Source organism: Ahaetulla prasina, chromosome 1 (assembly GCF_028640845.1).
Source record: "Ahaetulla prasina isolate Xishuangbanna chromosome 1, ASM2864084v1, whole genome shotgun sequence".
Lineage (NCBI taxonomy): Eukaryota > Metazoa > Chordata > Lepidosauria > Squamata > Colubridae > Ahaetulla > Ahaetulla prasina.
Window position 1 is genome coordinate 324,479,395 of NC_080539.1, and position 25,733 is coordinate 324,505,127.

Consider the following 25,733-nt stretch of genomic DNA (forward strand, 5'->3'; position numbering starts at 1 on the left):
ATCTGGGTTCTCATTTTACCTACCTTATAAAGGATGGAAGGCTGAGTCAACCTTGGGCCTGGTGGGATTCGAGCCTGCAGTAATTGCAGGCTGCTGTGTTTTAATAACAGGCTATCTTATAGCCTGAGCCACCACGGCCCTTTTTTGGTTTAGGAATGGATTTAATGGAACAAATTTTATTTGGATGGAAAGTTGCCTGAATTTTAAGGGAAAAATGAGGAATATGTAATGAAGTCTAGCTTGTTTGTGAAATATTTAATGAAATAAATGAAGCAACACAGCAGTAAGAACCATAAGGCATAGCTGCATATTTAAATTAGCCAGGAAATATGTGTGTGTAACTTCTGTTTCTTTTATCTAGCTTTATAGAATGGAAGAAAGGAAGTAACATTTATTGTTTATCCTTATAAAGTGCCATTTACTTACAATTTTTTCTCTCACATACAATGCATAAGTTATATTAGTGTAACTTCCTCTTTTAGAAGCATTAAAGTTACCAAAGTCATTTTCCAACAAAACCTGAGTGATTCTCTTTTTTACTCTCTCTATTTTTTTGTAATTTTACACTGATAATATAAGCAGGTACAATGAGGTTTTGGAAATAAAGCAATTACAATGCTCAAATTTGTATTAGCAAATGGAAAAAGCCACTGATGTATCTTTGGCCATAAGTAGCAAAAGTAAAAAATGAAAAGTGTAGCATTTAAAAACTTGATCTTCTCTCTGCTAAGAATCAGATTATGAAATATAAAATATAAATGACTGAATGCTTATGTTAATGGAATTTTTGTGCCGGTATTATGAGATTCTTTTTCTTAAGAGTTCCGGGTTAACTATCCAATGAATTTGTAAATTATAGTTATATAGTTTTGTGTAAAGTAAAAGCATTATTGGCTCCTGATGTTATTTTAATTTAAGCTGCTTCCTAAAAACAGTATAGTTTAATGAATTTGATGTTCGTAATTGGTATCATTATATACCTTTTTTCACTTTACATTGCTTGTGTATAATTGTAAGCAACATGTCCTTTAATTCACTCTTCTCCATGAAATATAAAGATGCACATGTTTTTATAGTTTTGTGAATGGTTGACATAAATGAAAAATAAATAAATAAAAAGGAATATGAAAAGATTCTAATGTTACAATTTAAACTTTGTTGAATTTCCAGAGGTCCTTCAGTTTTCCCCCTAATATTAATGGTATCTTGTGGTGTATAAATAAAATGACTTTCATAATAAAAATATAAACTTAAATTTAAAATCAAAATTTTGAAAGAGATGGTAGAGATTAGCAATTCATTTCCTGGGTTTGAAGAAGACACATTGCTTGCTGTACAAAGTTTAATTTAATTCAATCTAAGCGATGTTAATAGGATTGCACATTGTGCAGTGATCTGCTATATTTCTTTCCATTCAGGACCTTCTTTCTTCATCTTCTAGTAGCCTGTTTTTTTTTATCACTGATTTCTAAGTTATAGTTAACAGCACCTATATCTCTTAGGATTTACAGGGCCAACCCAATCATTAGCCAGAATGAAACAACCATCCAAAATATTAGACATTAAGGAATGTGGCGAGATATAAATGAAAAAGAACTGATGTGTCATAAAGACTGCCTTGTAAATCCTAAATTAATTTGCTGCCTTTAGTGTGGTGGAAAAAATTGTCCTATTTCAAGTGCAGAAGTAAAAAAAAGTTTAGTTGCAGCAATTGGCTGCAACTAAAGGGAGGGAGGGAGGGATGCCATCTTCTTCTTTGCTTTATAGAATAATAGAATGTATGAGCTGGAAGAGCTCTTATTGGTCATGTTCTCAAATCTCTTGTTCATACTAAACTATCCTTGACAGATGACCCTTCAGCATCAATATGAAAGCTTCCAAGAGGAGGTAATTCACCTCTCTTCTAATCAGTGTTCTTTTGCTTGACAGCTCTTACCATCAGGAAAGCCTCCCTCATATTCAGCACCAACTTCCTTCCTTTTGATTTTAACTAGTCTGCTCTTGTCCTGCCCTTGGATTCAACAAAGAACAGGAGCTCTCTGTCATGCACATGATGTCCTTTTAGATATCTGTAAACAACTATTATAGCTCCCCATAGTCTCCTCCTTTGCAGACTAAATACAGTATGTCCAACTTCTCTAACCATTTATCATAGAATGAAGTTTCTAAAACCGTTATTATCTGAGTAGAAATCCTTTGAACCTGCTTGAACGTCTCTGTGTCACTTTTAAAACTGGATGCTGTATTTGAAGTGCAGTCTAAGCAGCCAGAGTATAATTGGAACTGCTACCTCAAATAAGCTAGACCCAATAGTTTTACTAATGTAACATAGATTTTCATTACCCCTTTTAAATGCTGCATCGCACCGCTTGCTCATATTCAGCAAGTGATTCACTGACACACCCAAGCGTTTTGGTTTTGCCAAAGGTGAATCTAGAAGCAGAAATATAAGAGAAAAAACTGAAGAATGCATTAAGCACAGCATGGAAAAAGAATGACTTTGACAGCAAAGCATAAAATAAATAGAAAAATATCTACATACAAGACAATAAAAAGATATGACAATATTCAATAAAGAATTATAGACACAGGACAGAATTTCCTATCCCCTCGATAGCTAGAAGGCCTTCAACTTCATGAAAAGGAGCTATAGAGAATAGAGATTGTTGTAGCCAGTGTAAAATACTTTTCCTGGCTAGGTCTACACTGAGGCTCAAAATAACTAGAGTGTTTGTCATGTTTTATACTATTACAAAATATAGGGGATATAAATAACACAGCACCTGGAGTTGGTTCAGTGATACAACTTGTCAGCAGTTCGAATGAACCTGAAACATTTGAATAATTGCCAAGGACATTTCAATTAAAATATTGTCCTTGGTTTATATCTACCTATCCTCCTTTCTAGAGATGCTGGGCAATGTTGTATGTGTTGTTTGTACTTCTTGCCTAATAGCTGTCAAAATTTATGTGAGATAGAAACAGCCTATTCATCCTAGCTGACCTTCCATGTGCCTGGTCTTGGCAAAACAATTCTAAAGGAAAGATATAGCATTCAAGCTAAACTGTAGAGGACAGGATCAGTTAAGGGTAGGGTGGGTTGGGGGGGAGATATAGAGACCTATTTATTTTTGGAAAATCTAAGGTTTTAACTACCTTCTGAAGAGAGGTTATTTTATATAGGAAAAAATAAGTCAATCATGTAAACATCTCTGCTGTTACAATCATCTTTGGCAAAACTACTACCCCTTCTAATCTAATATACCCTGCTATAAAGTTATAAACTCAGTATGTATCAGATTATTTTTTACCACACAGACATGTAAAAACAAAATGCTAAACGCTGAGATAATGCCTCATTATCCTAGAGATCTGAGCCCAGCAAAATGAAGGTTTTGTTTCTTAGCTTTAATAGTTTGCAATGGGAAGCTGGAAACTATATAGGTGTATCTTACCTTTCATCAAAGGTATAACTCACTAGATCCACTGGACTACAATTCCATTCTGAGAATGGTAATCTCTGTTTTATCTGGAGATTTTAGTATTCATGCTGAGGTTCTGGAGGTTACAATATCAAATCAATTTGAGAGAATTCTGAGCATATTGTTCCCAACATATCGTAAAGGCATCAAGTTGAAGAGGTCTGTTACAAACCATATGTTTTTACTGTAATCTTTGATGTGATACATGGGAAGTGCCAGAAAACTGGAGAAGAACCGATGTTTTTTTAGTCTTTAAAAAAGGGGAAAAAGTAAAAAGAAACAGAAAACTACAGACCAATCAATTTGACATTGATACCTGAGAAAATCCTAGAAAGATCATCAAGCAGTGGATTTGTAAACATTTAGGAAGGAACAAGGTGCCTATTAAAAGACAGCAAGGAATTGCTAAAAATAGATGGTATTAGACAAATTATACTATTTTACAAAGTGACTAGATTAGTAGACCAAGGGAATGGCACAACTTAGATGAGACGATAATAAAAATGCTTTTTTTTTTTTTTTTGATTTGCAGGTAAACATAAATCTTGGTGGAAGGCAGTAGGTGGAGGGGAATTTATACCATAGAAAACAGGCACAGAATTTGGAAGGATCTTGATAGATGTGAATATAGGACCATATCCAAAAATATGCAGCTTAATGGTGATAAATGTAAGGTTCTACACTTATCTGGAAAAAGAAAACAACAGGTCAGGATAGGCAAGCCATGATTCAGTAGTAGGTGTAGGGAAAAAACTGGACAGCCTAGCAGATCATAGCTTAATATCAGCCAACAGTTTTCTTCGATTGCCAAAAGAACCGGTGCAGTCTTGCATTTCAATAGAAGAGTGTTGCGACAACAAAGATAATGAAGGTATTGCAGGCTAATCCTATGAAGAACAGTTAAACGAATGGGGAATGCTTATCCCACTGAAGAGAAAGTTAAAGGGAGGGATTCTAGCTATCTTACAATATTTGAAGGCCTGTCAAAATGAAGAGAATGTGGATTTATTACCCATAGTACCTGGGTGTAAGACAAGAATCACTGAAGACGAGAAGATTTCCACATTGGGTAGGAGATTAGATTCAAAGATCTCCAGGTTCTTCCAACCCCATGACTCTGTATCTTACGTTAGATCTTTGAAATATTTTCTATGACTGCAAGGAGACGGCATGGATCAGGCATTCTCACAATTCCAGATTTCTATTTATATCATGTAAAAGTATATGGAGCAGTAGAAAAGTGAGCCAGCATGATTCCTAAAATTGATATGTTTGACGGAAAGGATTTCCATGTTAAACCTACTCTTCATAACAGACATGCTTGAAACATGGAAAAGTTCTTCTAGAATTCCAAGAAATGAGAGTGTGCTATTCTCTACCATTTTAAAAGAAGTCTAACTACATATCTTCATGTTTGTTTAAATTCCTTCATAACTAAATGAATAAATCAAAGTAACTTAGGATGTTTTTTTTAACAATTTCATTGACTTTTCAGATTGTTTTTAAGCTGTTTTTTAAACTTTAAAGGAAACACTGATACTGCGTTCCAATTGGTAAAACAGAAAATCCCCTTCAAATATAACCGACCCGTAGAGGAATGGCTGCAGGAAAAAGGTAACCATTGTTAAAACTTTCATTTTAAATCCATTTGATTCTAAACCCTCATTTTTAAAGCCTGCAAATAAATGTTTCTTAAACTGGAATCGCCTGCTGCATAAATGACTTTTAATTTTCATTATAATTTGTGTCAAATTCCACCTGCCATATGTTGATAAATCATGCTATAATACATTGCTATTAAAACCAAGTTAAAGGGACAAAATTCAAAGTTTATGATAAAAAAACAGTCAAAGAAAGAAGCAAAAGCTAAGACACCATTTAAAAAAACAAAAATGAAAATGAAACAACGTGAATCATGGCTACATAACCACTGCATGAACTATTTTTAAATAATATAATCTACATCTTTCTATGTATCTCATCAAAGTTGTCTTAAACTTGTTTAGAAATCTAATTGTTCAAATATTATTTTCAGATATCCATTCCCTTTTAAATAATGTTACAGTTACATTAATGAGAATGCTAGTAGTGTAGCCACAGGTAATTGATTTGTATTTAAGACTAGCTATACTCATCCTTGGTTGCACTCTACACATAACTGCCCTCATCATTTTAATGAAGCTAATGTGTTTTGGGTATTTATTTCTCCAACCCCTGAATCCTAAAGGATAGCATTTAATTGTTCATATAAGATCTACAGGGAAAAATAAAAAAATGATGTGTATTTTTCAGAATACATCTTGTTTCAATATTGTTTACACTAGTGTTTTTCAGTTTTACAACTTTAAGATGTATGGATTTCAACTCCCAGAATTCCCTAGCCAGCCATGTTAAAGTTGCCATGGTTGAGAAATACTGGCCTACATAATATAGAAAATCATGCCATGGAATCTTGCTGCATGATGCAATAACATATTCACATTTGGATCAACAGAACAGATACATTTTTTTTATTGACACATTAATGAGAATGCTAGTAGTGTAGCCACAGGTAATTGATTTGTATTTAAGACTAGCTATACTCATCCTTGGTTGCACTCTACACATAACTTATACTTACCCTGAGGGTAAGTCTCAATGAACTCAACCAGTTTTTCTTCTGAATAAAGTTTTGTGGACTTTGGATGCATACCTTAATCTAAACACAAAGAAGAATCCATCTACAAATATATATATATCTATATGCAATACCATTTCTAAATTGAAACTATTGTATTTTAGAAATGTAGGGAAAGCATGCTTCTTTTCTGTTTAACAGTTCACAAATCCATTGATTTCCCAAAGTAATATATAGTCCTTAGAAGAAGCAACTCAAATATGCTCACAAATATATTGCAAAGGTTTAATGAGAATTCTACAGCTGCTTAACCACTTCCCAGTGAAAGTTGATTGTGAATATTCCTCATAGGATATAGCTCAAACCTTGTTGAAATAAAGACAGAATTTACAACAGGGGTGTCAAACTCGCACTCGAGCGCCAGATGTGTCACACATTGGCCACGCCCACCCCGGTTTAGCGAAGGGGGGAAAAGTTGCAATACATCACGTGAGAACAACGTGTCATCGCGAGTTTGACACCCCTGGTTTGCAATAAGACTATTCTAGGGAAAATTAACTATTTTTAAGTCCAATTGTCCCATTTCAGTTAACTTATAAAGATTTCATCCACTAGAGTCTGTAAATAGATAAACTTTTGTACATAGATATTTTTCCCTCTATATACATTTGTTTATAGTGTACTATATTGAAATTTGTCCCTGAAGTTTTGCCAAGTGTTGAGAAATGGCCTCCACATCCGTACCAATCAGTTAAAGAGGGGTCTCCAAACTTGACAACTAAAACTTGTGAACTTCAACTCCCAGAATTCCTCTGCCAGCAGTTAAAGTCCACAAGTCTTAAAGTTGCCAAGTTTGGAGACCTTCTAGTTAGAAGATAAACTTTACATATTTCATAAAGCACATAGTTTCTGTCATCAGCCTTTTTGAATCTGACACCTTTGAATATGAAAATTTTGTTTAAGTACCACAAGCTGAGTTACAAAGCTGATTCTTTTTCCACAGCTTGGATATGATATAAAATAAAACATATCAGGCCCAATTTTATAATTTAGGAAATCCTGAACCAATTTTTGCTTACCTTTTTAATGTGTCTCTCCTAGAAAAAAGAATTGGGTGACAACCAGATTGGAGTTTTCAGAATTGGTTTTGAATTTCAGATTTGTTTTCAGATTTGAATTTCAGATTTGTTTTTTATTTCAAGAGCATACATTGAGTAAACATGCTATTTATTTCACTATTGATAGTGATAGTGGTTGCCTATGCATAAAAATAACAATATACACACATTAATTTCTAATATTTGAGAAAGATAATAAAATATGTTAAAGGGAGGGTAGCCCTTTAAATGCATAAATAAAAGGAAAAATAAAAGGAAAAATAAAGGAACCATGGCAAAGGATAAAGGGTTTGAAGAAATTTACCCAAACAAATCAAGGGAAATAGACTGAATCATTGGGAATGTAATTCAAACTGTTCAAATAGTGTCCCTAAACCAATTTGTCCTATTTTAGGAAATTTTAAATTGCTGATAGATTCCCAGACATGAATGGTATTGCTAGTTAAGACCATAGAAAAATCAAAAACATACCAGTGATGTAGCCTGGATGAGAAGTTTAGATTAGAGCATAATTACAAATGCTACTTTCAGTCTTAAACTGAAAACAAGGCTTTCTTATATTAGAGTCTCCAAAAACTGTGAAGTGCATTTTTTTTCTTGGACACTGCAGGGGCAAGCTTTTGCTGATTTCTTGGCAAGGTTTTTCAAAAATGGTTTGCCATTGCCTCCTCCTAGGGCTGAAAGAAAGTAACTGGCCCAAGGTTACCCAGCTAGCTTTGTACCTAAGCTGGACTAAAACTTGTGGTCTCACAGATTCTAGCCAAACATCTTTTAACCAGGGAGGTAATAACCTCCAAGATCAATGGTCAGATGTGGTTGCTAAATTATGATTTAGTTTGATGAGTCACTAGATATACAACTGGCCTAAAACATTCTGTTAGTGCTATGTTTGATAATTAAGGCAGCAGCATAATAAGCAATGATTGAAACTCCTGAATATGATCAGTGTCTATGATAACAGTTTTTTAAAATGTAAACATATTTAGTCTAAAATAGGGGTTTCAAACTCAAGGCCTGTAGGCCAGATCCGACCCATGGGATGCTTAGATCTGGCCCATGGGGCGACCCTGGAAACAGTGAAGGGCTGGCCTGCAGTGTCTCTACTAGCGAAAATGGGCTCCCAATCTCTGTTTTAGGCTGGGATGGCCTCCTGCAACCCTCTGCCAGCGAAAATGGAGCTTGGGAGGGCCATCTCAGCCAAAAACAGAGAATGGGACCCCATTTTCGCTGGCAGAGCACTTGGGCTACCACAGGTGCCCCGACACGATTAACATCAAGTTGGCCACACCCACCCTGGCCCCCAAGATCAAACACAACCCTGATGTGGCCATCAATGAAATCGAGTTTGACACCCTGGTCTAAAAAGTGGATAACTTTCTTTTGCTAATCTCAAAAGGATAAAGTCCCTTTAACACTAAAGACAACAATGGCCTTGCTTTTGTTAAACCGGTGCATGCCCAATGCTGTGATGAAGCTCATTTGCCTGAAAACCTGCTGTTGTTTTGTAGTCCCCCCCCCATAGTTTCACTTTTTTGTTTGCTTTTTTGTTTCTTTATTTCCTAAGCCTGAGATAAGCATGCTGAAAGATATTTACATGTTTACTGTCTGAAGAGTTCTGAAATTGATGTTTTTGCCATTGTCAGTGGTGATGGTGGTGATGACGATGAACACAATTTGATGATGTTGCTTTGTTAAAAGACAATCACATCAGACAAGCACAATCTAAAGAAAACCACAGAGATCTCAAACATTTTTAGGGAGCACAGGGGTGAGGTGGGCCTTGACATGGAGTATCCTAAATCATTTTGTACTATTTAGTAGGGCTGTGTACACTTTAAAAATGATTCAAAAGATCTGCTTTGACTTTATGCAAAAAATAAGCACAGCACTAAGGCAATCATACATCTGCTTTTAGGCTTCCATTGGCATTACGTTAAGAATGGGCTTTTTAATTCCGTTCATTAAAGCTCCCTCATATTTTTTCAAGTTCATACAAAAGGCTGAAAAAATACATGCCATATAAGCAGAAAGGTCATATGCTTGGGTAAAGTCCGAAGCATACTCCTTCCAAATTGTTTTTTTGGAACATGACAGCCCTACTATCTAGCTCATCATAGAATGGGTTATACTATCATTTTCTATAATATCAGATTTTAAAAAACATGGTATTTTGATTCGATGTTATTTGAACATGCGATAAACTATAGAGGGGGGGGGAACCATACCAATACCAACCTGTCATTTATTCACTCATCTACACTTTGCCAGCCCATGCAGTCATTCATTTATTTCTTAATGCATCAAGAAAGTCTTATGTCAGACAACCTCGTAAAGATGATGAGTGAGAGGATAGATAGCTATCAAAATGGAACATGATAAATTGATGGCTGCCAAGATGGATGGATTGCTCTGTCAAAGAGAGAGCACTGAGAGTAGCTATCTGCCAAATGTAATGGACCTATAGTAGAATAATTTACAATTAACACAATGGATGCCATGCCAAGAAAGTTGGGTGTCCTTGAATCCCAGCAAAATTAATGGCACTTAAGTACATAATGAAATTCTTAAGTGATTTTTTAAAAATGATTGAATTGTGGGGGTGGAATTAAAAGCATGTTTGCAAGGAATGCGAAAGTTGTTTCTCCATTATAGGGAAGAAAGAAGGGAAGAGAACAAAATGATATTTAACAAGAATTTACAATTTAAATGGATTGTTCCTACAAATTTTTATCCAAAAATCTAGTAATTCAGCAATGCATTATTTGTATGCACATTTACTTAGGAATATGATCCATTTAATTAATATGCTCTATCAATCAACTTCACACATTTTATTTGTATAAAATCAAAAATTAGAATTAAGTTTAATTCTCTTGTGTAGTTGGCAGTTATCTATTTATAACTGCATAACAGCTGATAAACAGAAATTAAAATGTATTTGGGCTTTCAAGTGTTTAAGAACAATCCAGTGTTTGTATTGCTATTACCATTATACATACTTTTTCATTATACATAAGCCTTCTCCATTCTACCATCTGAGTAGTTGGAGAATGTAATTCTAGAATTCCCAAGTACCATAACCACTAGAAATTCTGGTTATTGCATGCCAAGCACATCCAGAGGTTGTCAGATTAGAAAAAGGACATATTATTTATACAACAGTAACACACCCAGCATTGTAATATTTCTGCCCACTGCTATCCTGTGCCTGTGAGTAATGAGAGAGAGAAATAGACAGAGAGACAAATCTCATGTTTTCATTTGATGATACATGGAAAACAAGCACTAACTTTTGAACTGTGAAGTGAGAACTGGGGCTATTGCAGGCATCATATATAGCAATAGCAATAGCACTTAGATTTATATACCGCTTCATAGTGCTTTACAGCCCTCTCTAAGGGTTTACAAAGTCAGCATATTGCCCCCAACAATCTGGGTCCTCATTTTACCCACCTCAGAAGAATGGAAGGCTAAGTCAACCTTGAGCCTGGTGAGATTATATCTGCCAAACTGCTGGCAGCAAATGATCAGCAGAAGTAACCTGCACTACTGCACTCTAACTACTGCGTCACCGCGGCTCTTTTGCCCAAACAGTTATGCTAAATTCAGCTACTCTGAAATACCAGAGACATGCTTGCTGTTTCATGTTTTCCTTTTCTTTGTAGAATAGGAAACATTAAAATGCAATGTATAAAGATTCAGAGGTCTGCTGCTACCCATTCCTTTTTACAAGTGAAGCCAGGACAAATAATCATTATGAACTCTCAGTAGCAATGAAGTGGTTATTTAAAGATTGCTCAGTGCTCAGTATATTGACAGCAGCACCCAAGTGTGGGAGAGGATTACATACTGTCATCATTTTCAGACTGAAAAAATGAGAATGAGAAAATAATTATAAATATATTCCAGCATACATGTTGTTGTCTGCGGGAAGATGCAGTATATCACCCAACTTAGAATAAATTGGCAGTTGATGGCTGATTTGGAAGCAAATGGCACAAAACTACCTTATCCATCAGCTGCTGATTTTTGACAAGTTTTAGACAGATTTGTAGCCTTAACTCCAAAATTCAACACTATGAACCAGATCAATACATTCTGTAGTGCAATTGGTATTCTGCTGGCCAGACTTTTCTTTTTCTTTTTCTTTTTTAGATTTCCTTTATTGTTTTGTCAATAGGAAAACCAGATTATATGGACATTTTTAAATTCAAAACCAAATCAAATTGATTTAAAGGGTTACAAGTTATACCTATCCTGGATGAAATAGTGGCAAGCACTGCTTGTCTTTTATGTAAATGCCACAAACGGAATAAGGAGAACCCTATATACAACTTGCCCTTGTTTAGCAACCCCTTGTTTAATTATGTTTGATGTTATAATGGCACTGAGCATGGAGACTTAAGGTTCATCCTTGAAATGGCAGCTGTCGCAACATCCCCACAGTCATAGGATCATGATTTGGGCACTTGGCAACCACAGTCACATGATTGGCATTTGCGACCTTCACTGCTGGCTTCTGGCAAATAAAGTCAATGAGGAAATCATACGTTGCAATCACTTGATGTTGCATTTAATGATCACACACAATGCACTTAACAACTACTGCCAGAACTGCCATCATAAGTCAGCACGGTCACATGAGTTTAAATAGCTTTAAAACCTGTTGCTTGGTGATGGAGTTCCAATTTCCATAGTTAATTGAGGATTACCTATACTACACAATTTCCATTCTCTAAGTCACAATAATGCACAATAAGTACAACAATAATGCATTTGAAATAGAGAATATATGCAAAACTGTTTACTAACTTCTTATTTTGTAAGAATGAGATCTATCACTTTAGGAAAGATTGAGGTCTGACCTGACATTTCAGCCGTGCATGTTTCCTCTATACATTTTTTTCTTTTTTCCCATTGTTTTCCACTTGATCATCAAAAAAAAATGTTTTCACACAAGTGGTTTTAATTAAAAGCGGATCCTTCAGAGACCTGTGATTGTCCTTTTAGCAAACACACACTTTCAATGTCAGTGTTTTGTTCTAAAATGTAGCTGTGATGTGTGTTGCTTGCCTTGTCAGCTACGCTAGAAGAAAATCATCAAGAAGAAAACACATGCATTTTCTTTTTAAAAAAAAATTAGGTAATCTGTTTCAGGTAATTGTATCTAGGATGTTGGCACAATATGCATGGTTATATTTCTAAAACAAATCAATCAAATAAAGCTTTCTCATTTGCTTACACATGTTCAGTTGCTCTCCCTCACACACTAGAACCAATGGAGTTTCTCAGCCTTTTAAAACTCCTATTGGAGGACACAAATTTTGGAAAGCAACAGTGAAGTAAATATTTAAACCTCTCTTGCCCATTCATAATGGTTTTGAACTAGATTGGGGTCTTACATGCAACAACAGCCATAAACAAAGAGCAAAGAGATTAAATGCAAATTTGGTTTGGTTTTATATAGAGTTGATCTATGAAGTAACTTAATGAACATAGCATGACTGAAATACCTAAGACTGAAATACCTAAGACGGAAATTAACTGAAGACTAATTTCAACAGTTATTAAATTAATTTATTGGATTTTGCAGCTGTATTACTCCAAACAGGCTCTGGGTGTCTTAAAACTATTTAAAGTACATATCGGTAATTTAAAAATCATGATTATCAGGACAGAGCCAAATAAATAAAATACACAAAAATGTAATGGGCTCCACAAGTACTCTAACCCCAGGCCTGGAAACAGAGCTAGGTATAAGAAACTTCCAGAATCCTTTGAGGGTAGTAACCATAAACTCTGGGGGATGCTGTTTCAAAGATCCGGGCCGTGAGAGAGAATGTACTAAATCTGGGGTTAGCTCTGAGTTTTCTGGATAACCTAAGTATTGTAAAAGACAGTGGTTGATACTAAGGGTGTCTACCAGCTAAAACCAGAAGAAATTAATTAAGAAAAGTAAGATACAAAATCTGTCCTTGACACATGCAATTCTATCTCAAAACAAACTAGGCAAGGTTCTTTGATAGGTAAAGCATTAACTAGAAAGGTGATGGTCATTTTCACCTGATATGTTCAAAGTCAAAATAGTTGTCATGGATCCTGTAATATGAATTACAGAATTAAGCAAGGATTGGACTCAATGGCCTAACAAGTCTCTTTCAATTTCCAAAGACATTCCATAATTCTTTCCATTTAAAAGCTGTTTACTTCTGACACTCTGGGAAGTATTTATAGTCCTTCAAAGGAAGAAACATAACTCAGAAAAAGTTGGATTTGCATGTAGGATCTTTTGGAAACTCCTTAAATCCTAAGCTCTGTTCTTAGGATTGTGTGGCAGATACAAAGGTCAGCTGCACAACTCCAAGAAAAAACACACTATCTGAAAGTGTTTCCAACAGGTGCTATAGGCCCACCTTTGTTTTTTCCCAAACCACATCTCTCCCTTAAGTATGGCACAGCCCTACAAATATATTTCATTAATGACAAGTCTTCCATGGTACATTCAACAAGTGCAATTTCTTTTCTAAATACTATATAACAATTATACTCTACCCATCTTTTGGTGATCTCCAAAGGGTGGGTATAGTAGTTTTTTGTATTTGGTTCTCCTGAGATTGTTAAAGAAACTAAAAATATGTTTTAAGGGAATCTGCTAATTTTGCTTTGTGTCATTAGACATGAAGGATGTCATTATCAGAATACCAGTTGGGTCTCATAACAGTCTTTGGTCAATTGTTAATAATTTTTTTTAGGGGGGAATTAGAGTAAATTACGTAGATAACTTTCCAGTTTCTAGGAGTTATTTTTAAAATCCTATTTTCTGGCTGTTGGTCATAGAATCTGATCATAAGTTTTGAAATCTCATTGCCTCTCTGCAACTTTTGTTTCTGGACCCCAAGAAAGAGAGAAAGTACAAGGGGAAATACTGTTTTTTTAAAAAAAAACAAGACTGGCTCTTATTATATTTATATTGCGTAAAGCCATAAATGTCCAAAAAAATTGAGTGAAGAGCTTTTTCAGAACATCAAGGTTGGTTGAGCCTTTTCAAACTGCAAATCTGAATTACTTATAATTCAGTTATTATAGCTTTCCAAGCTAGGACATTTCCCCCACTCTATATTTTGACCTCCTTGGGGAATTGATTAATTCCTCTCAGAAACGTACCCATTCAAATAACATGGGTACGTTTTGAGCAGAAGTCCTAATTTATGTGTAATTTTGTGGCAGTTGAATAGCCTTTACATTTTTTCCCTATGGAAAAAGCAGGGACTGATAAAGTATTTGCCTCAAGTGTCATTTTCCAGCTGATAGCACTGCATGAGAATGAAAAGAAAAATGCAGTTAATGTTATAGTATCTCTGGGAAAAAAAATCCTGTGAATAGAATTGTATGTCCAAATTTAATGAGAGCCCATCAGAATTTTCCATGTGATAGCTGATACTATCATGTCATTACTTGAAAGAGTTTTGAGTGAACCTAGTCTTATTATTACAATCATTTCTATAACCTAAAAATGTCTGTGAGATTATCACTATAGCAATTATTTTTTTTATTTAAAAAAAATTGAGCCTAGCCAGATTTACTATTCTCTCACACAACAGATAAATGCAACATGCCACTTCCAAGCTACATGCAACAAATCCATATGATAAGGATAAAAGGGCATGAGAGGAAAGAGATAATAGAAGAGACTTCAAAAATTAAGATTTAATTGCTTTCCAAGGACAGAGTATATCAATCCGTTCATTTTTTTCTTCTTTTAATTTGCTGTTTTTACATTTGTACACTAGTCCATCTTTGCTTAATGAAGATCTGTTTCTTCTTACGGTAGTGGAGAGCACATGAAGATGTGCATTCCGCTTCCTCAACTCTCAGCATTTCTCATAAACATCTACTTTGCTTGGTTAGCTAGGATCCTCCTTGGGAATAGGAATTCCTTTCAGATACATTTCTTCTCTTGTCCCAATTCTCTTCCCCATGACCCATCCCGTCACCATTAGATGATGCAACACCGCATCACCACTTGACTTCGAGACCTGCCACGACGACCAAAATTGGTGAGCTCCCCCTCCTATTCTGATCTACTTTAATCACAGGGAATCAATAATTGGGTTTAGATTCTATTTTACAACACAGTAGAATTTGGCATTTATCAGGATAGAACAGAGAAAGAAAGTGGTGAGTGTGCAAGGGAGGAGGGGAGGGAATGGACATGTGTGTGTAAATGTTGGGAGAAGTGGACTGAATGAAATAATACTAATTCCACTTTATTTTCTGAAATATGGCTAGTATGGTTCTTTATTCAATGGACATTTACATTTAGTACACTCTAAAATACATGAATAAATATTAAATCCAGGTGAGTTTACATATTGGATTTATCATATAAAATTTATAGCTGTCATTTGGAAAGCTGGATGCAAAGAAATCATATATAGAAGGAATGTACTTCTTGAAAAATTCTGTTAATTTTCCAGAAATGATGAGGCAAGAACAAGAGAAAGAGAAAAGTTTTGTCAAAGTTTGAATTGTCTTTTTGAATTAATGAGATGAATACATCCTTGATTTGTATGTAGAATGAAGAATTGGCAATTATTTGTGGGGTCCATTCTGACTAGAATTGAATTCTTCCTGCTTTCCTTTAAGGAATTGGGAAATTCATTTCTGAAATATCAAGGAAGATTCATTATGATAATTCTGTACAATCAAATTTGGGTTTCTGACACATGATTAGTACTGGTGAAGAAAAAACAATCCTTGGAAAAAATGGTGGGTGGATATTGTAGAACCTGCTGACTGTTCATTTTGAGATCCTAGCAGAGCTCAGGTTCACCATTATATTCTCTCTTTTCAAAATGTCCCTCCAATAAAATTGCTTACTAGTCAACTGATACTTTAAAGAGAAGGTTATAAGAATCCTTCTCGCTCGGATTTGGTCTTCTGCAGCAAAGGGGTACTGGGTCTGATTTCCATAACTTCAGCGTGAGGTAGAAATGACTGCATAGAGTTCTACTATGAAAATGAGGTACCCAAGGAATAGAATTTTTTTGCTTCTACTAATTTTATTTTAAGATACATTTTGTTTTCTTCAGAAGAAATGATAATCCAATTGTCTTAAAGTTGCACTTTATTTAAATGCAGATTATGTCCTCATTCAGAGATATAGTTACTTTATGTTTTAAGGAGTCATGAAGCATACATTTATCCATCTTTTAATGCTATGTTTTTTTTCCAAGTAACAGGAGGATTCAATCTTTGTTCAGTCCATGCAAGGATCCAATTTTCTTCAAGTCCATAATATGCAAAAATCAGAGTAGTTTTATTGAACTGAACTCTCTCAGATTCTCAGGGGGAAAAAACCCTGCAGAATGCTTCATCTTAAAACTGGATTGAGTTCATTACTTGGGTGAAATTTGGAATCCTGGCTTCTGCTAAATATGTTGATATTTATGACAATAAGGCCAAGAAAATCTGGTTCCGTTGTTATTTGTTTGATCTGGTTTTTCCTAATTTGTAACACAATGAGACAATTTTTTGTAGCATTGCATTCCAGTCACTCAGCCATCACAATTGCCATCACCACCAATGTCAGAAAACTCGCTCTGATCTTCCACCCATTCAACCAGGACATAACATAAAACATTTTGGTTTTTAAAAAGGGGGAAGAATTTTACTGGCAATAACAATGTTCACCCCCCTTCACTTAGGACGACAGTTAACGATCTTCAACACCCAGGCTCAAATAGCCATTGGAGGAAAAGATAGAGGGCGTCTCTTCCAAGGTCAGCTTTCCGGTCTCTATTACAATGGCTTGAAAGTACTGAATATGGCAGCAGAAAACAACCCCAACATCAAAATCAATGGAAGTGTTCGACTGGTTGGTGAAGTGCCATCTATTCTGGGGACAGCTCCCACAACCTCTATGCCACCAGAGATGTCCACCACTGTCATGGAAACTACTACTACTATGGCCACTACTACAACACGAAAAAATCGCTCCACACCTACCATTCAGGTAAGTTGAACGTTTTGTGTTCCTATGTTTTCAGGCCTATTTTTTTTTCTTTTGTCAGATGGAGGTTTTACCAAAATAAAATTAAGAACAAAAATTGATATTTGCCATATTTTGAGATTGTTAATTATATGTCATCATTCAGTGATGCCTTTTTAAACCCTTTTTATTTTACACATGAGCATGAAGAATAGAATTTGATTTTTTAAAATCATGTGATAAATGAATCCTGTGAATTCTAACTATCCAGTGCCAATGCATCCTTGCAAGCCAACTGTATTTTCTGAATGCTTGTATTCCCACATCTGTTTGCAGGCTTCAGATCAATTGAAGAATTACAATTTTAAGAGCTGTAAGAAGTACTACAACCATTCCAATAGCAATTTAAATATTCCAATGTATATCCTTCCTATTAAATGGAAGTATCTCCATCCAACTCAGTTTTATTTTAAATGTGTTAAATTCTTCTAATCCTTAATGACAGCTAAAATTATTTTAGGAGACTTACAGGTTTCTTTGGATTCTTAGAGGCAAAGTCAGGCATCGTTAGCATAATTTGTCCAGTGGTATGATACATAACATTCTTCTGGTGATAATATGTGGAAGTAAAAAGGTTGATGGGTCAAATAAATCTCTTATGTTATTTAAGTCTTGGCTGTAGACATTGATCAATACAACTTAATCTTACAGGTCAGATTAAAATGATTCCACAAAATCTTTTTCATCTAAGAAAACCACCATCTTGCCAATGCTTTATTCTGCCCAAATAAATTGAAACCGATAATTATCCCCGTTGAGTCCAACAAGAGCTTTAGGACAAGAAGACTTACAACTACTTCTTTGAGGCTTATAAAAAAAAAACCAACCCTACCATGTATTCTTGATACAGGCATTAGGACAGTGCTAACCTACTTAGCTAATTGCTTTCTGATATTTTTCATGATGTAACACAGGTGGCAGACCTCAAGCTCTGCAAATTCAATCCAAAACATTCTGTATGTTAAATATTTTTAATTAGCATGCTATACTTTTGTTAAAGTACATATAAAATCTTCTGAAAAATAGTTATGGTCTGCTTTACATTTTTTTATCTACACCAAAGGAAGTAAATCCCATAGACTGTGATTAAAATAGTAACAAGCAACATATGTTTTATTCCATATATTATGCATTTAAGCAGGCATGTTGAAGTTTAGATATTTTTTAGCATATATAGAATTACTTTATGAGTAACCCAAAGGTGTTTTTTAAAGGCAACTGGACTGTCTTGGTTTATTTCCTTGAAAATACTTTATTTTTCATTGGAGAAACTTCTTCAGTTCAGAAGAATTTCCTTCATTTTCAAAGAAAAAAACCAAGAAAATCTAGTTGCCTTTGAAAAGCATCTTTGGGACAACCACACCTGGATGATTGAGAATCTCCATATATACTTTATGAATATAATTTATTAAGCAATCTAATTATTTAGTAACTGATTAAGCTACCTAATCATTTGCAAAATATCTTTGCAAAGGTTTGCTTTCTCTTTTACTTCTGATTCTCCACAATTCTTGAGTATCATCTTTTTTTAAATAGATCTTTATGTCATCTTAAACAAAAAATTAAACACTTTTATCTTCAGTGAGACAAGAACTATCTTGAAACTTGTATGTCTTTCAAAATTGCTACCGACAATCCATAAAATGCTTACAATCTGTGTTCTTTAGTTCCTTGTCACAATTCTGGTTCTTTTACATCATGAAAGACGTATAGCACTGATTTAAATTGTTAACCCATCAAAAGATGGATTAAAAAAATACTAGAATGATTTAATAAAGCACACGCCAGTATTTAGAAACATAGTTTGAACAATGATTTCCTGGATCCACTCACACTACAACTAATGGACTTGCTTGCCTTGGCTGATATTAAAGCAGTAACTCTTGACATTTCATTCTTCTCACCAGAAGGAAGGTAAAAGTCAATATGCACTTCTGTTACAACTCACTGTCTCTCAAGAGTAAATCAATTTATTATCATCATGGTGAAAGTGAATTCTTTCTTTCATTCACCTGGTAAATATGTTCAGTTCCATCTGAATAAGCTATATTAAACACAGGTGATGCTTTCTGCTAAAGATACCATGGTGGTGGTGGGGGGGGAGAGCATAGGTCTATCTTTTATGTTGTCCTTTAGTTAAAGCAGGGGTGTCAAACTCATGGCATCATGGTTGCATCATGTGTATCGCAACTTTTCTCCCCTTGGCTAAACCAGGCATGGTCATGGCCAGCACGTGATGCATCTGGCCCATGAGCCACGAGTTTGATACCCCTGATTTAAAGTAACCATGTCCACCACAAAAATACCCTTTCCGCGTTTTCAGAAATATTAATTTATCTATTTCATTAGATTGAAAAGACCATAGACTTTTCAGCCAAATGCATATAGATGCTCCTCTGGAATTAGGAACTCTGATTGAGGCATTGTTTAGTTAAGTGAATTTTACTCTACTGATAAGCAGCTATAGTCTGCGTGCAGTTACTTTATTAGAATCTTTTTTCTAAGCTCAGCAGCATTTTGTGAATTTGGAAACTCTGTTCATGCCAGTAGAAATTAGTGGAGCTAATAATACTGTGTTGCCTGCTTGAGATTTTATGTTTGTTCCATTTAATGAAGCACCTCGGTATCTGACTATCAGAGCTGCCTGCTGATCCTAACTGAAAATGCAGATTTTACAACATGTGTTTGTTCTGTAGTCAAATTTAAATTGTTTGGAAATCATATGTGTGGTATTAAATTGTTCTCACCGACCCTGAGGCCCTGACATACCAGGTTCTCCCATCAAACAGTACCTTTTGAGAGAATTTCACTTTGCCTTGCTGCTGTGCGTAGTATATTGAAGCATATGGTAATTGTGTATTTAAAATGATTCTGGTTTTAATACCATTATGTCTTGGAGTGCAGACTGATGTTAGAGTACGGCTATACTGCATCCAAATGAGAGGGAAGATATTCTTTCTTTTAGTCATGCTATCACTGGAGGCCTTGCTCCTATCATTGAAAATTGTATACTTGGCCTGACCACCCTTCTCACCTGACCAAGGAGTTTTCTTAATTGGTCAGAGCTCATCGTGCAAGCTCACAAAGATAAGCAGGGTCAGACCATGTTAATACTGAACTGAGAACTTTTACTACCATAGGCTGGTCTGCAATTTTATATATATATATATATAATGGAAGAAGGCAATTGCAACCCACTTTTATACTGTTTCCAGGAAACTGTATGACAAGTGCATGTCTTTACCTTTAAATCTGATGACAACTTTTATTTATTTATTTATTTAAGAATCTTTCAGTGACTCTGGGAGGCTTACAAAAACAAAAACAATGGTTTCTCAGGATTGATTTATCCCCAAGCAATCCTCTTGATGTTTCAAAGCATTCCTAAGGGATGACTTATGGAAAGACAGGTTGTTCAGCATTTTCTGTCAATCATTTATTGGCAGTTCAGCTAGCATCACTTCATACTTTACTAACCAACATCATAATAGTAGTTGAATTGAACTAAGTGTACCTAAGAATAAATAAGGAAAGTGTACCCTAAAATAAGTAAGTTAATTAGGCTTCTCACACTTTGTTCAGGCAATTGAAGCTAAATACTGTCTAGATGTTCAGATATTTCAGTGGGAATGCAACAAACTATGTTATCTATCCAATGAAGGTGGAGGCATGAAGTACTGATCTGAATGCTTAAAATCATATATATTGCAATTATGTGATATCAAGGCTCAGAAACAGAATGCTCATGATCCTCCAGGTAGGACAGAACATGTTTACTAAATCCTTTAAGCACAAACAGAAAGGGAGCCTGCATGCTGAATCTTCTTCCAATTCTTCCTGCAGGCTTTTTTTTTTTTCATTATTCTCAAAAGAGCCTTTCCAAAAGATTGTCAGGGTGAAGAGAATCTATTGAATGTTGAAAAGCTTAAAACATATCTTATGGGGCTTCAGTATGTAGGAAATCACTCAAAAACAATCAAAGAAGTGTCCTGTTTTTGCTAATCTTTCCCTTCTACTATAGTTCTGGGATGCTGTGAGTCATAGAATTTTGAGCAACACATTGCCATAAGGTCTGGTTCTAGGAACACTTATTTTCACTTGTGCCTTGTGATTATGAGTGACAGAGGAAATTTGTCACTCTAATTACCATATTTTTTGGAATATTAGACACACTCCCCCCCCCTAAAAATGGGTGGAAATGTCTGTGCGTCTTATACAGCGAATGTTACCGAAGCCCTGCCCACCCACTGGCCCCACCCTTTGGCCATTTTCAGCCTCCGTGCATTGCATTTTTGGCCTCTGCACACTCCATTTTAGACCCATTCCAGGCTGTGGCAATTGCCACTGCACACCGTCACAAATTGCCTCCTCTGTGCATCGCATTTTCGGCCTCTGCACATTGCATTTTTGGCCTCCGTGCATCGCGTTTTCAGCTTCCGCATGCCTTATTTTAAACCTGTTCTAGGCTACAGGGATCGCCATAGCACCTCGCTGCCAATTGCTGCCTCTGTGCACTGCATTTTTGGCCTCTGAAAACTGAAAAAAATGCGGTGCACAGAGGCAGCAATGGGCTGTGGCGATTCCCGCAGCCTGGAACAGCTGATTGGTGGGTTCTGGGAGGCTGATCCAATCGCCAATCAGCTGCTCGTGGTGAATCAGGCTGCAATAACATGCTGAAGCTGACTGTTTGCCGAAAGGATACTAGCCAGATGAATACTGATGGATGCTGATAAGCAGAGGCAGAATTGTTTTCCTGCCCAAAAACTAATTATACTCTGGGTTTTATATGCTGAAAAATACGGTAACCTACAGCTGTCAAGAAAGAAAAATTCACTTGTCCTTTTTGCAATTGGCAACGTATCTTCCCCCCTTCAAAAAAATAAGAAAAAGAAAAGAAACTCTTTTCTTAATTTAGTTGATTTTATTTTCATATATTGGTCAGAAATAAATTAAAATATTTATTATTTAAGGTGGTTTTTGTAGGATCATTCAGAGCACCAAAAATTGTATTTTTCTTTCGTAGTTTTTATTCCCATTTCCCATTTGTGTCCTTTGCAAAGATTGTTGCTATTATGCTTCAATCAGCATAAGAGTAATCCCTTCACTTTTAATATCCTATTAATTCAATTAGCAGAATGCCTCTAGGTTGTGATCGCTTCTTAACTAAAGTCACAGTGAAGATGTCAACAGGTCAAAATTCAGGCAAAATAGATCTTTCAGTGAAAGACAAGAAACTAATATGTATTGTCACTTATTCTTTCTTCCCTGAGAATCCCAAAGTAGTATGGAAATGTACATCCTCTACAAAATTAAAACAAAAGTAAAAACGAATGAGTATTCATGGATAATAAGTGGAGGTGAATATCTAATATTCTTTGTTGATTATATTTGTATCTTTATTAGTACTGTTATTTGTTAAGATGCGCATAGAAAGATCATAAATAATTAAATTTATGTATTGATTGTGGATTATAATGGGAAGAAAAAAACCCCAATGATTTTTCTCACTACTAATTTTAAGAAAAGTCATGGCACTAGAGCAAAAATTGAGTTACACAGCAAATTCAAAGTCAAGAAAAGCGGACCGAATTATTCAAAGCATTTTTGCTGGATCTGTTCGACACTGATTGTCCTACTAAGAAAAAATTCAATTCATTGGTGTATTTTATCTTAAGAAAACTTGTGCTAGTTCTTTCTGTAAGAATTCACAGAAGAAACTTTATTTTCTATCCTTTTTGAATTAGCCCAAGAGGCTTATATGTTAATCTTGTCTCTTCTGTGAAATGTGATAATCCCTAGAGTGCAATAAGTCCTGAAAGGTTATTAGGTATATAGTATTGCCAGTAAGTAAAATGTTCCTTATGGTTTAATTAATATTTTTTGCACTTTTATTTCATTTATCTAAAAACATCTGAAATTTCCAGTTAATGCAGAATTCATTTCTTTGATTTATTAATCTCTTATTGCTATAATATCATGTATGACAAACTCAGTATTTGAATTATTGAATTCAATAAATATTGAATTATTGGTTGAATATCATGCATTCTCCATTTATGAACCTGAACTAAGATTGGTTATGGTAATATGTATTATATAGATGTAGTTTGGGATATGTTGTAAAATTGAGATATCGAACTATGAATCAGATTATACAAATCTAGCATATATACATTCACTTGCTAATCTATATTATTTACTGGGACTAAAAGTATCATTGGTTTCAAACTTGTTTTAGTTCTACTACTAACATCCTTTAACTAAGATGGACTTCTAGCTTCAAATAGGTTAAATTTTGCATATGTCGATTCTGCAATAGACTGTTGGGAGCTGAAGATATTACTCAATGCATTAGAATGAGTGAAAGTTAAATAGATGGTTGCTATGGACTTTGGATAAATGCAGGTGGTCCAAATTTCCTAACCGATTGGCTTCAAATATATGTATTTGGAGACATTTAATAATCTGTGATATATGAAAAGTTGGCTGTTGACCAACAGTTGGTCCCTAATCTGTTAGTTGAGGGTAATCACTATTTGGTATTCGAGTTCTTTTGACAAGCCCATGTCATGTTTCTGGAGCCAGTTTGCCTTCCAAATGTAATTATGAGACGGACTATCATCTAGTACTTCCTACTAACATTTGTTAGTAAATGTATTTCCTAGCAGGCATTTCCCCCAAAATAACATTTGTTATTTTAGGGAAAATGCCTGCTAGGAAATACATTTATGAAAATGTTGAAATATGGCATAAATAAAATATATACAAGTGCATGCAAATAAAAGCCTTAATAATTTGCAAATACGTTTAACTATAAAAAAAGAAAGCTAATATAATTTTACATTTTTTTCCTGTTCTATAGTAGTTTCATTTGCCCCTGGGAAATTACTGTATCCATTTACTTTTACCATGAAGAAACTACAATCATCATCAATTGGAGATTTTTTTGTGCAGTATACAATGTTTCTAGCAGATTTGCAGCATGAAATTTCTTTTTCTAGAAACAAATCCCAGGCTTTGAGAACATAATGACCATAAGTCTAATATATGCTGGGGAATTCTGGGAGTTGAAACCCTTCTTAAAGTTGCTGAGGTTGAGAAGCACAACTCTAAGCAATTCTTCAAGGAGACTCTTAAGCATTTTTTTTGAGGGATAGGAGGAATTCTACCGATTTTTTCTCAAAAGAGTGCCTCCTTTAGGTAGAAAAAAATATATGTTGGAAGAACCAAATGTCTTATTTATTATGAATTCAGCTAAATATATTACATTATATTACACAAGGCAGCTTCTATCATATAGTTGTGAAATTACAATAAAAACCAAAATAATTCATTATATATTAGGGGAATTTAGAAGGCAGCATTAAGATTGGTATCATTTAAAAATTTCAAGAGAAATAGGTTAGCTAGTATATTGAATCTAAAATAACCAAATAATAGAGTTGGAAGGGACCTCCATCTTCTAGTCAACCCCCTGCTCAAGCAAGAAGCCCTATACATTTCAGACAAAGATCAAACATTTGTTGTAATCCTATGGCGACGTTTCGACGAAGTCTCATTCGTCATCTTCAGGCTTCAGCTTCATGCTTCTGGGAGCAATGCTAGAAGCATTGCTCCCAGAAGCACGAAGCTGAAGCCTGAAGATGACGAATGAGACTTCGTCGCCAAGACACTTCCAATTTTACGTGGGAGAAAACCCGAATAACCAAAGACCTACACACACACACACACACACACACACACACACACACACACACACACACATATATATATATATATATATATATATATATATATATATATATATATATATATATATATATAATAGAATAGAATTTTTATTGGCCAAGTGTGATTGGACACACAAGGAATTTGTCTTGGTGCATATGCTCTCAGTGTACATAAAAGAAAAGATACCTTCATCATATTATCCTGCACAGTACTATTTTAAACTCTGGTATTTCACATACGTTGTATAAAGCTGGTTCTCAGCCTAGGGTCCTCTTGGACTCACATCACCTGCTAAAACAGCAAGTAGAACCCACAGCTCTTACAGGCTATTCAGAAACTTGAGCTGATTCAAAATGCAACAATATGGATAGTTGTGGATATGCCTAGGATTGCCACATTGACTGCTTTGGTTTCTGGTCAATTTCTGGAGAAAGTCAAAGAGTAGTTTATTACTTTGGAATTCCTTATTTCAGAAACTACCAACTCTGGTTCCAATAAAATTTGTGAAAGAAGGCATATAAGAATGTTTTCATAAGGGTCTGACAATGAGCTATTCTCAATAATAGCCCCAAATATAACGATAGTCTTCCAGAATAGTTTTCCCTAGTCGTAAGGATGGCCCTTCTCTATTAAGTTTTTGAAGAGCAGTGAAAACCTAGGTCTTCTGTAGGATTTTGAGGGGATAGCATAGAATGATCAGCCTATATCCAGAGATGAAGGCATGAGAAACGGCT

General features: G+C 35.1%; 1 protein-coding gene across 1 annotated transcript in view; it reads left to right on the forward strand.

Annotated features, from left to right (window-relative positions):
- Window positions 1-25,733, forward strand: part of NRXN3 (neurexin 3) — a 1,004,058-nt gene that overhangs the window by 842,992 nt on the left and 135,333 nt on the right. Inside the window, exons 13-14 of the mRNA XM_058162458.1 lie at window positions 16,925-17,232; window positions 23,850-23,852. Coding sequence (XP_058018441.1) covers window positions 16,925-17,232; window positions 23,850-23,852 — 311 coding nt within the window. The remainder of the gene's footprint in view (window positions 1-16,924; window positions 17,233-23,849; window positions 23,853-25,733) is intronic.